Source organism: Halyomorpha halys, unplaced genomic scaffold, assembly GCF_000696795.3.
Source record: "Halyomorpha halys isolate HHAL.00 unplaced genomic scaffold, Hhal_1.1 Scaffold374.1, whole genome shotgun sequence".
Lineage (NCBI taxonomy): Eukaryota > Metazoa > Arthropoda > Insecta > Hemiptera > Pentatomidae > Halyomorpha > Halyomorpha halys.
This window is the reverse complement of record NW_027112597.1, coordinates 507,900-521,752: the sequence shown is the minus strand read 5'-3', so window position 1 is coordinate 521,752 and position 13,853 is coordinate 507,900. Positions and strand designations below refer to the sequence as shown.

The 13,853-nt window shown below is 31.3% G+C and overlaps 1 protein-coding gene across 9 annotated transcripts in view; it reads left to right on the top strand.

Moving 5' to 3' along the window:
- sgg (shaggy) overlaps positions 1-13,853 on the top strand; it is a 70,693-nt gene that overhangs the window by 47,515 nt on the left and 9,325 nt on the right. For all 9 annotated transcript variants that reach the window (XM_014422489.2, XM_067050387.1, XM_014422490.2 and 6 more), the window contains 3 exons: positions 40-277; positions 1,799-1,992; positions 13,092-13,278. In XM_014422489.2, the coding sequence (XP_014277975.1) occupies positions 40-277; positions 1,799-1,992; positions 13,092-13,278 (619 nt within the window). The remainder of the gene's footprint in view (positions 1-39; positions 278-1,798; positions 1,993-13,091; positions 13,279-13,853) is intronic.

The following is a 13,853-nucleotide window of genomic DNA, read 5'->3' as shown; positions in this document are numbered from 1 at the left end:
ATTTAATTAATTTTTAATTTTATTAAATTTATTTTTCAGTTATACATGTACCAGGTGATGAGGAGCTTAGGCTACATCCATTCACTAGGCATCTGCCATAGGGACATAAAACCTCAGAACCTTCTTCTCCATCCAGAATCAGGAGTTCTCAAGCTCTGTGACTTTGGATCTGCAAAACACCTAGTTAAAGGAGAACCAAATGTATCTTATATTTGTTCAAGATATTATAGGGCTCCTGAACTTATATTCGGAGCAATTGACTACACCACCAAAATTGGTAAATACGATATTTAAATTTTATTTTCTTATTGTATTTTAATAATCAAGTTTAAGATAGGCGTGTAAGTTTGTAGGGCTTAGTAACGAGCGGTTCTATAAAATGTTAATAAACACTGAACCAACAGGTAAACGTCTAGTTGGTCACTTATCTGATGTTATTTTATATCTTTCTGTTTTTTATTTGTTTAAAAACATTTCCTTATTTTTGAAACTTTGTAATATTTTTTCGACTCCCATTATATTATCTTCAAAAATTAGTCTAATTTTGTGTTTCTCTATCATATCATTACTATTAATTCCTGTTCAAGATAAAGAATCGTTTTTTATATATTCTCTTCTGTCTTATATGTAGATAATTGTCTATCCATGTGTGAATAAGCAGATGGTCCAGGGTGCATCCAAAAAAATTAAAAAATAGTTTCAACTATTTTATATATAGTTTCATATAGACCTTTCTCATGATGAATCATTAAGAATGAATCAATTACTACATTCATCAATTCATTCATGAATCAATCCACTAATCACAACAATCCTGATGAAGACCTTCAGCATGGGTCGAAATGGTGGGGATTAATAAATTGTTCAAAAATATTTTTCTTTTCTTGAGTGTAATTCTGACTATCTTCTCATTTATGTTATGTTCAACCACTCTTTTATTTACCACAAGAATTATATTAAACTTTAACTGACAAATTCACATCATGTAGTTTATATTATTCTTTTCTTGAAACTTTCAAATAATAAAAAGAAAGGGATATATTTTGAAACTAATTTTTATTTAAGAAACATTATTCCTCGACTGAACTGTTTTTTTAAAGTTCTTAATAAGATCTTATTAGTGACGAGAGAGATGTTATATTCTGCGTTCTTATTTTGGAAATAGAATTGGAGTGGCAACCAGTAAGGAATTTTGGGAATATATTGGGGATTTTATGTATTACAAGATTCACTGTGAAATTTTCATGAACTGTGAGTTAGCCAATTTTGGTAGTTGAAGATTAATTAAAACTTCAAAGAATTTAATTGAATCACAACTGATGTGTACTACTTATCCCTTTCAGTGAAGGGATGTTATCTTATTGGAGAACATAGAACGTTCTAGATTCGAAGGATTTTTTATATTTAATACTAAGAATATTTTCATAGTTTGTTTTAATTGACTTGATGTCAACAACAAGTGAGAGTGGATACTTTTTGAGCCGGCTGCAGTAGTTTTAACCTGTTACCGAATTTTGGTTTATTTGGAAAATACTAAAGATTAAAAAATACATCTATTGATCCTGCTATCATTTTAATTATCAAATTTAGTCAGTAATTGTTTACACTTTCAATATCAAATAATTTGTTATCAAATTTACATTTCATAAATTCTATAGTTGTAGGTATTTGTATGTATAGTGAACAAGTAGCATAGGTATAAGTAAGTGCTTTCAAATTTTATCCATCAACAATTTTTGGTCATGAAAATTACTGGCAAATGTCAGTTTGCTTATTTAGGTTTTTAAACATGTTATAGATGTTTGGAGTGCGGGATGTGTCCTTGCGGAATTATTACTTGGCCAACCAATATTTCCTGGAGATTCAGGAGTCGACCAGTTGGTAGAAATAATTAAAGTTCTCGGCACTCCAACAAGGGAACAGATTCGGGAAATGAATCCCAATTACACAGAATTTAAGTTTCCTCAGATCAAATCTCATCCTTGGCAAAAGGTAATATTAGTCCTTGATAAACAGTTTCAAACCACAAATAACATTTACCAAAATGCTTGCTTTAACCAATTCTTTTGTTTTAAATACGAAGTCATTTACTAACATAAAAAAACATGTAATTTTTAACTGTAATTATATGTATACTGCATTCACACATTTTCTACCATCTACCTTTACCTGTCAACTATAGTAAAATTTATTTAATTTTCCTCATTAATTGATACATATAGTGGTTCTTTTGAACATTTCTTATGATAATCAGCGCTCCTGGTAGCCATCATGGGAATTACTTATCAATTATTTGTCTAATTTCTTTTTAAAACAGATATTTTCTTTTCAAGTTTATTATTTCTGGACTTATTATTATTATTATTTGTAACAATTCTCAAGAATGATGGTAATAATAAAATTTTACAGAAGAAGCTGTGAAACATTTCAAAATTTGGAGTTGATTTAATTTATTCTTTGACCTCAACTGAAAAGGAACCATTATGTGTTTTTTATTTCTTTAGTGAGCAGAAGTCTGTAATAGTGATCAGTATAAGGCATTTCTTATAAATAAAATGATTACTACTAATTAGATCGCAGCTGGTGACTTCTACTTACTTCACTTGCTCATCAAGTGATAAACAAAGCCCCAAGGGATCCATTTCATTCACAAGAAACCCAAACAAAGCATTAGGATATTTAGACTATCATATCTTTCATAGTGACAGATAAAAAACAGAAAGCATGACAGAAATTGATTACAAAATGTAAGAAGGGAAGATATTCTCAAAGTAAAATTTCTGTACCTGAGGCTAAAATATTGGTTATTGATGAATGAATTTCTACTTTGATTATACCAAACATATAATTAGTAATTTAAAATAGTATCATTGTATTCCTTAGTTGGTATACTTGATAGATGTTCATTAATATTATAAAAGGATTCATGGTTCCTTCCTTTCGCATATTAAATTTAATTTTATGTTTAATTTAATTCCTAACTGTTTTTATTTCTATATGAAGTTTATTGGCTGTGTATATTCACTACACATAATCTATGTTTATCTTCTTTTGAGGTTAAATTAAGCTCTAATTTAATTACTCAGTACTGAGTTTAAATTAGGGAAGAGAGGTTTTTATAGAAATGCAATAGTACCATTTTAATTAAATTTTTTAGTTTGAATAGAACTAAACACATCATTATATTTATTGTTTGCGTCTATACAATAATGCCCATGCCCTATTAGTTAATGTTTATACCTCATTAAATTTAGATTATAAATGCATTTTTCATACAGACGATGAGTACATGGCCAAGTGCATCTGACGAACTGTATAACATCCGAAAGAAAGAAAAGGTTAAATATAAAAATGAAATGATCAATAAATAAATTAAAAAAAAAAAAAAAATTTGACTGAAAATGTCTTTAGTTTTAACCAATATTGATGTCTTTTTTTTTCTAATCCACTTAAAATATGTATTATTATAGAATATGCATCAATCAAAAAACTATCTTTAAAAATTCATAGACTTTTTCATGGCAAGATTATGGCCAAGTAACAAATTCCGCCATGTGTGCTCTGTGGCTACTTGGGATCTAGTGTATGCTGTCTCTTTCTCTGTTCAAAACGGGCCTGACACCTTAGCAAATTTAGGTATTGCATATGGATCAACCATTTCGCAAAGCTTAGGATCACAAAGCTATACCATCCAAAAATGAGGAATCGTGTCAAAGCCAATGTCACATCTGCAAATAATGTGATAAGCAGTCTCATCAGCCTTTCTGCACAACCTGCAGATTGGTGACTCTTAATCTCATATTAAAGAGATCCTTATTCAGCTGAAAGTGTCCTGTATATAGTCCTGTCACCTACCTTAAGATAATCTTTACCATATGAAAAAGTGTTGCACTTCTTTTTTTACATGAACCTTTTAGGAACATCTATCAGTTGCCCAGCCTTGCTCTCAGCAATCATTTTAGTCCATCTCTTAGTATTACTGGAACTTACACCACAGATGAGATTAGGTTTAAAGGGAACATTCTCAGATCTCTCTGGCATGGTAATCTGCCCTCATGTTGCCTTTAATGTTTGTGTATTCAGGCACTCGTTCAACCTGTACCTTTTGGCTAAAGAAAAAAGAATTTAAATTATTTTTGCACTCTTCCACCAATTTAGAATGGGTTACATAATTACTCAGCAGATAGATGGCTGCCTGACTATCAGTAAAAATTGTGATAAGCTTGTCTCGTTCCTTCTTTTATTAGGTTTTGGGCATAGATATTGATTGCTAGTACCTAAGCCTGAAAAACCGAGATGTGCCTTCCTAGAGATAAGGAGACGTCCTCTCTGGATCTGTCTATCCTATGTATACCTGCTCTGGAACCTTGTTCCATTAAGGATCCACCTGTAAAACAATTTACCTCATTGAATGGTTTGTGTGGGGTAATCCCTTCGATCTTGACACTATTAGGTGTCCCTCTATATTTCATAATCTGAAGATCAGAGTGCATAGGTATGCATGTACCTCATCTTCATCAATCCTGAACAAATTAACATGTCTTTCATAAGTTATTTTTGATCTTGTTTCTAACTTTGCAAAGCCTATATACAGGGCTAAGGGGTTGATATTCAATCTCTATGTGCAGCAGTATCGATTTAAGAGTACTTCTATCACTGCAGTAGGAGTGGTACTCATGGCACTGGTCGTTATAAGGTGCGCTAGTCTTTGAAGTTTCCCAAGCAGAGGTTAGGATTTGTTCTGACCATAGCCTTATGCCACCATATCATAGCAGCATATAGATCAAAAGGTATTAGCGCTGCTTCGTTTAACCAATAAACAATTTTAGGTTTCAAGCCCCAGGATTTACCTGCAGGTCTTTTACATGCTCAGAGATACCTAGTACTTACAGTAGTTGTTAGAGAACAGTGTTTGTTAGAGAAGACCCAAAGACAGATCTTTTGAGGATTTATGCTAATACAATATTCTTGACACTATTCATTCAGAAGATTCACTGTCTGAAGCAGTCTCAAAATAGTCTTAGGAAATTTATCTTCTATTAATACTGCAATGTCATCAGTATATCCCTACTTATAAAAAACTATTGCATTTGATTTTATCAGGAAGGTGTTAACCACCAAGCACCACAGTAGAGGAGATAGAGTACACCTCCATACGGACAACCAGCCACAGGTTTCATCCACATTTTGGTGTGGCCAATCTCTGAAGTGAACATTCTTCCTTCCAGCAATACAGAAATCCATTTGGAAGAAAGTTGACCCTCCCCTTTACTCTCTATGGCTCTCACCATAGTTTCGTAAGGGGTGCGGTCACAGCCTTACCTGAAAAAATAATTGAAAAATTAAAATTATCTGGGTTCATTTTGTTCCCGCGAGAGTGGGGTTTCTTTTAGGGTTGTTCTAAAGCCCTATAGGTTTCTTTAGGCACTTAGGGTTCTTTAGTTCTTAAGTTATTTATTAGTAACTAAAAAATTTTTTTAAATGGATGCTATGGCTCTTTTAAGTAGTTATTTAATGATTTTGGTTTTATTTATTCATGTAACTTTTACAGTTGTTACTTCAGCAAAAGTCAGCGCCTAAGTCTAGCACAAACCACCAAAAAATTAGAGTAAGTTAAGTTGAAAAGAGAAAATGACCTATCCATTCCAGATCCTTTCAACTGATGGAGTTATGAAATTAACAGCTTCGCTTTGGTTCCTCAGTGCTCGTTATTTGTTTTTTAATTCATTAAGTTTTTAACGAAGTTTTTGTCTTGTTTCTTCTAATTACAAACACTGTTTTATTATTCTCTCTTTTACTTGTATTTAAAATTTGATTATGTTTTCTTAATTTAATCAAATAATTCATGTAGTAAAATTAAGATATTCTTAACATTAAACTAAATAAAAATTTTGGTCATTTGGGACTAAAGACCGTTTTATGCTTAAGTATTTCTTTCGCATCATGCCAATGTAACTCCGTATATTTAAAAGATTTTGGATGCATCATTAAGATTTTCAGATTTTTTTATAACCATCTAAGCTTTTTTTTTTTTTTTTTAATATAATGAAAATAAACAATTTACAAGCATTCATGTAGAATGAACAACTTTCATTTCATCCATCTAAAACAGTATTAAAAAAAAAAACTTAATTTAAATTTTTACTCACATTATATACAGGGGTACCCTCAGTCCATCTAACAATGGATCAACCACATTTCCTATTATAACAAATAATTATAAATAATTTAAGATTCACGCAAAATGTTAAACTCAATTTTTTAAGTCCCATTTTCATTGTTCCACCATATATATAAAATAAAATATTACACTGTGATCACTAAAAACCTTTTTTATATAATCGAGAGGTATAAAAAACAAGTTTTTCTTCCTTAAATTGTTCTCTTAATATTCTATGTGTATTGTTAGTCTTTATGAGAATCAATATATTTTTTATTGCTGATTTCAGTTAATTAGTTAGCCTTTCTGTCGTCATGTTTTAGCTTATCCTGTTCCTGTTACATATTCTGGTACTGGTACTGGTATTTGGTAGGGGGAACAAGTCCAGCAAATGGGCCTAGTGGTCTTTTTTGCCAACCCCTGACGGATGAGTTGCCAACGCGTACTAACCAAGGTGGGAGTGTCAAGATTTATTCTTTGGGACCACCGAAAAATGAATTTTAACTGTCCCAGGGGGAAATCAAATCCACAGCATTCCGAAGAACCGAGCACTCTGGGACCGGGACCTGCGCCCCAGTCACGTCCCTTGTTACATATCCTACTAATTGGAGTGATAATTATAACTTCTTTAAGACAAGTTAAGAGTTTAATTCATGATAGTAGGACAGGAATAGGCAAATCTTTTCCCAACCAACTGTTTAGTAACTAATTCCCAACCCAACATACAAATTAAAAATTGAAAATTATAAATGCTATAATGCTATATGATTTTAACGTAATGGGTGTGAATATTTGTTCTTTTATATTTACTTAGACTAATAAAAGGGTAATTAAGTATAGGCAGACTAATTATTTAATAGAATTAATTTGTTAATGTTTATATTTTTAGTTTATTTCCTTTATTGGAAGAGTACTTAAGCAGTGATAGAAAATACATTTTTATTATTTGACACTTCCGATAATATTAAAATTCTATCTTTTAATCTATAATGAGAAATGAAAACAAAGTTATTTCTATTGCTCACTACTAACATGACATACAAAATACTCTGCATGATTGGATAAAAATGTATTAAGGAATTGAAGTACTTTTTTATCTTTTTTCCCACCCCTATGATTATTAATTTTTTTGTTCTTTCCCCCCCCCTTATTATTGAATGGTTTTTAATTTTATTCGATTTTAAGTAATGCTTTTAGTTCTGTAATCAGTACACCTCATGTAAAAATCTAAAATTTTATTTTGTTTTCTCTTCAGCATCTGCACCATTGGGATGAAACCTGTCCACACTGTCTCAATCAAATTTAAAAAGCTCTTATTTATTTATTTTTTAAGTATTATGGTATCCATTATGTGTAGAATGCATGGTTGGTTTTTTTATTTGTCAGAATCGTCTTTTTATTTATTTTTTTTGTTGGCTTAAGACTTCCACCGAAGTCCTATGCAGCTGGATTTTCATGACATAAATCAATCATGGAAAAGAATATTGTAAATATATGTGGTTAGGTTTATTATTCTGCCACTATTTTCAATTTATTTTAACTAAATTTCAAGTTCTTTTTGTTGTCCATATTGCTTTGCTTTAATAGTGGTACATCTAACAAAAAAAACTTAATTTTATTTTTAATTGGACATTTTCCAATTATAGTGACATAACGGTGATTACTTTCTGCATTGTCATGTCCTTCAGACTTGTCCTACGTGTCCTGTCCTAACTACATCAAATGCAAAATAAAACAAAATTTTTTATGTTAGATGTGCCACTATTAAGCAAAGAAGGGTTGTAGTGTTCTTTATTACCTATTAAATGGCAATTTTAGGATATGAACTATGTTTCAAATTGAAGCAAGTTAACAAATTCAAAAGAGCATTTTTATTTAGTTCCTAATCAAAAAAGTTCCTTTATTTTATTTTCTCAAAAAATAATACAGTAATATATACGCAAAGCTGAAGTTGAGAATGAATATGAATGAACTGTTCTAGCTAAGATTATTTTGTAGGATATTTCTGCCACCCCATTTTTAAAAAAGTAAATTTCTGGTACCAAATTATATTGCTCTCCTACTTTTCAGTTTAACATATTATGCTTCTTAAATATTTAATTTTTTCCTTGATGACTTGTGGTATATAATGTGGGGCAGATGTGTGGATTCACTGGTATGCACTTCTCATGAATTGAGCTAGCTTACCTTATCATCTCAGAAAACGTCTATAAAAATTAGATTTTTAAAATATTTACTCCCTTATATCGATTAAAAAAATATGTAGTGTGTCCACTTGCACAACTTTCCTTATTGCTGTTGGTGCAAATCATGCCTACATCTAATGGAGCCTGTGATCCCAACTCTCACAGAAGTTAATTTATCTACAAGTCGCAAGGCTATAATGTTTTTATTATTTTAATACCTGGGAATATTTGTACCATTATTCTCTCGGCAATTTTTCTCTAAATTCTAGAATCACACTTCTACCTCTCCCATACTCATTTGTGATACTTTTGGCCCCTTAATAAATCTCAAAATCAATTAAGCAACCCTTTTAATTATTCTACCCCTAGGTCTTATATCAATATTGGATATAAGATACAACAGTTGATGGTACTTAGATACATGGTTTTCTAAGCTGAAAAAAGAATTTGACATCACTATAAATCCGATTTTATCAATAGAATAAAATCTTTTACTTAAAAACAAACTGACTAGGAGTAGGAATTAGCACAAAAAGTATAGCAGCTAAATTATAAAAATGGACAGAGATAATAAAATGAGACGGTGTACGTAGTACAAGGGAATCAACCAAACGTATAACTTATGCTAAATAAGTGATCTAGAGGGTGAGGATGGAAAACATATCAACACATATCACCCAATTAGTCTCCAGTCTAACTAAGAAAAACATTTTTGTTTAGAGATTCCACTTAACTCATGAACATACTTTCTTTCAAGAGTAATGTATTCATTCCAACGCTCCTCTAACTTTTCGATGCCCTTTAATTGGTCAATTGGTCTTTGCTCTCAAAATAGGCCTCAGTTTCAGCAATCACTTCTTTATTTGAGCCGAGTTTCTTTCCCTGGAGCATCTTTTCATGTCTACAAAAAGCAATTAGTCACTGTGGGCCAAATCTGGAGAGTTCAGTGGTTGGGGAAGCAATTCAAATCATAATTCATCCAATTTAACCATGGTTTTCATCGAGTTGTGACATGGGGCATTGTCCTGGTGCAGCAATTTTTTTCTTTTGCATTTGTGGTAATTTTTTCTTGATTTATGTACTCATTCAATCCATTAATGTCATGTAATATTCACTATTGATAGTTTTGCCTTTCTCAAGAGAGTTTATGAACAAAATTCCACCTGCATCCCAAAATACGGATGCCATAATCTTTTTAGCCAACTTTTGAGTTTTAGTTGCTTTGGATGACTTTCACTAGCTGCTCTCCACTCAGCTGATGGTCTTTTTGATTCAGGCATGTAATTGTGGATCCATTTACGCATTGTTGTTTCTGGTCCAGTGTGAGAAAATGCGGCACCCGCTTCGAATGCGACTTGTGCAAGCCCAAATTGTAAAGACACTACCTTCTGATATCTCCAAGGTGTCAGCTATCAGCAACTTCATTTTACAATCTTTTAAAACTAGTTTGTGGAGATTTTTTATGCTTTCTGGAACAACTGTTGTTTTTAAGCGACCAGAGCATTCAGCATCATCAGTGGTTGTATGACCACATTTAAATTCAGCATACCAGTCAATAATAGTTGATTTCTATGGTGCAGACTCCCCTTAATACTTATCAAGCCACTCTTTGGCTTCAACAGTATTTTTCCCCTTGTGCTTGGTGTTTAACAATGGCTTTCAACTGTATTTAATCAACACAAGAAATTCCTTTCTATCCATTTCTTGAAAATTACAAAACTGGGATTACTAAAAGGACTGTAACCTCTAAACTAAAGGTCAGAATGCCATCAAATTTTGACATGTACTGTTTGAGTGTTAGTACTACCCGGAAAACACCTGGGTCTATTAACGGTGTTACCATAAATGTGTCAGACCGAAGACTTATTGAGTGATGTGTTATTCAGTCATGTCTCAGGCTGGCTTGACACCTTCTGTTTTTGTTTAATTTCAGAGTGTTTGGTTTTTGAAACACTGGCCATTAATGGGTTAACAGGAAGTAGGTTAGAATTTGTAGTGATGGAATGAGTGAGAGAGAAAGAGTGGTTCACTGCCTGTGGGTGTCTGAAAGAGTTGCACTAGGGGTTTTATAGTGTTCAGATTCAAAATATAAAGTAAAGACTTATAAATTGATGCTCTATATGCTTTATCTGAAACTTTTTGATTAGAGATTTTAGATTTTTCCGTGATACCGATGTTTTAAAGTTATTACTTTGAATTTCCTGTCAAACTTGGTTAAAATCATTGTTCTTGCACGATCAGTTTTAACCATAATCTTTGACCAAATTTATAATGCAAGGCACTCATTTGATGCATTTTACACTATGATACCTTAATGGCTTTGGCATGAAGGGACTATTTAGGAGGAAAAATGCACAAAAAAATCCTTAAAATTTCCAAGTTTTTTGATTGCCAAAACTGTTCCTGAAGTCGAATAGGTTCGTAGTTTAATTTTTCTCATACTAGTACTCATATATACTAGAGAAATCAAAAGCTACTACTCCATCTTTAGCAACATAGAACCCTGTTTTGCCCTAATTTGACTGGCTTCTCAGGCCTCTGTGGTGGTTGATATTAATTAAAATATTATTCACTCAAAATAAAAAATTTAATGAAACATATGAGAAAGAGTAGGAGAGAGAGGGGGAGAAACTGATTCAATAATTATACACAAATCATAAGCCTCTAGGTAGTTTAGGAGCTTAAAAAATATCACTGAAAGTTTAGTTCTATTCTTTGATCATATACCAAAATAAATACTTATTCATTACATTCAGTTTTTTATTTTTTCATGATCAGTCTTAACAAAAATTTATAAAACTTCGAGGTTCCTCAGAATAAAGTCCAATTTGTAATTCCAGTAAAGTCCAGCTTTGTAAATGGTAACACCCTATCCACCACACCTTTGATCTTCAACTCGAATATGTAAATTAAATTTATTTTTTCTAAAATTGATTGATTTTGATGCCTTTAATCTAGATATATTCAATACTTCATTTCTGGTAAAATGTGGAATATGCTCTAGAATGTATCTTTCTTCATGGACTCTCTGAATTTTTACCAGTCTCTGTAAATGAACCTTTAAACACAATTATTAATTTATGGAACTTTGCAATATCAATTTTCCTGTTAAAACCTTTAAAATCATTTTCTGTATTTCCTTACATACACCAATTATGATTGTACAGTTTTGTTACTCTTAGGATTTCATTTTGAATGTATGAAATGCTTGACAATTAAACTTATTTATCAAATGCACTGAGATTGTTTATGATTATTTTGAGACTTATTTGAATCAAGAGTTTTGTGTATTGAATTCTTTCTTTATTTCAGAGTTTCTTATTTTTCCTGTTATAAAATTATGAACTTTATGTTTTTACATTAAATTCCTTACTTATTAAAAGGCATCCAGCCTGCGTTCGTGATTTCCTATCAATCTGTGATAACATTTTCAAAAGAAAATGGTTTCTGGTGATACTACTACTTTTGGAAAGTTGCTCTTTTAAGTGATTTTTTTGTCACACTTATCTGTTCTGGAAATTCTTAGTTATGTTTTTAATATAAATACATTTATGTTTTCAACTTGTTCAGATTACAGAAATGTAGGAAAAGAAAACTGTCTAACAAGTAATTTTGTTGAAGAAATTACCATACATGTTGAAATAATAACAATATAAAGTGTAGACTAATTTTGTTAATAAAATAGGAAATCGTGACCTTTAAATATCTTGTCTGCAATCTGGTGATGATAAAACAGACAGCATTTTATTATTTTTTTATAAGTATTTTGGTCTGTTTAAGGAAAAGATATAGTATAAAACTATGTTATTTTTTATATTCCTCAAAATAACTAAAAATTAAATATAAATAAGCTTTTAGATTGAGCCCAATAATGTTAGTCAATAAAAATATTGAACCTATATAAAAAAACCTATTCGGTTGTGCTATTACTGAGTAAATGCCAATGGAGAGGGAGTAGAAAGACAAGTGAAGGGGCACAGAGACCCTCAGGAGGGGGAGGGGGCAAAGTCTGTGCCTTAATGCAATGGACCTGGCATCAATGCACTTGGAAGCCACAGGTTCGAAAAGGTAGAAAATTATCTACCTTAGGTAATCATCTCTTAAAAGAAACATTTCAGTCTATTTGCATTCTGGTATTTTATGATATTAAGTCTAGTATTTTATTGTATACCCTATTTGTTTTAGGGGTTGATACCCTTTTGAACTGATATATAGATATATAGATGGAGGGTCTAATGGGAAAAGTCATATTCCCTATTGCTGCAAATTTCATAGTAAACATGAAAAACCTATAATTTCAATGTAATCTAGTTTTTAAAGTTGCTTTTTTTTTTTTTTTTCATGAAAATGTAATATAGGGACTAAATATTAAATTTCTGGGGGGAGGGGGGGGGGAATTGAATGACTTAATTTTATTGTAACTTGAGAGTTCCATGTTTACTATAAAATTTGCAATATTGGAGAATGTTAATTTTGCATTTAGATCATTCAAACAAAGGAAACATTATTTATTATTATATTATTAATCTTTATAGTTAAGATAATGTTTATTTTAATTGACAACCTTATGAGTTGTAAGTTCCAGTTTTATTTATGAAGTTTAAGTATTTTCTAATTTATCTTTTCCTTATAAGCTGATTGAATATGTATTATATAAAGAAACAAGTGACCATGAAAATTATATTTTCTCTAATTCTCATCACTCTGAACTCATTCATCTACAATTTTTTTATTTTTTTTTATAGGTATTTAGAGCCAGGACACCCCCAGAAGCAATTGAACTTGTTTCACGATTGCTTGAGTATACCCCAAGCTCCCGTATCTCTCCACTTCAGGCTTGTGCTCATCCCTTCTTTGACGAACTTAGAGACCCAACAACTTGTTTGCCCTTGGGTAGGCCGCTTCCTCCTCTCTTCAATTTCACTGAACAAGGTAATATTTGTATTTTCCAACATGCTAGTGACTCTCATTTTATTATTGATGTGTTTTATGATAATAATTATTTTATTATTTCTGTTTGAAACATATACAAGCTGTTTTGAAAAATGTTTAAAATTTCCAAATTGCCGATATGTGATTGAATAATTTTAAGCCTTCAAGAAATTAATACAGTCCATAATGTGATTAACTCCTATGTCAAGAACTTTTAGAAGGAATATATAATTTAATTAAGTTGAATAAATTATTTCAAGAAATATTTTAAATCAATCATGAAATTAAATAAATCTGGGTTTCACTGGTTAGTCCATCATAAATTACTTCTGTTTCATGAACTTGGGATTATACCATCTTGATTTTGAACTTTAAAAGGGGCTAGGTGCCTACCTAAGAAGTAAATGTTTTGTAAGAGCCAAAGAGAAAACCACAGAAAAAGAAAATAAAATGTGTATATAATTTCATAATTACTACTTTTTGTGGGTTTCATTGACTGGGGTTTTTATAAGACCTAATTGTTACGAACCAGTTTCTACAGATTTTACCCACTGACTTCATTAATGGGCTCCTTA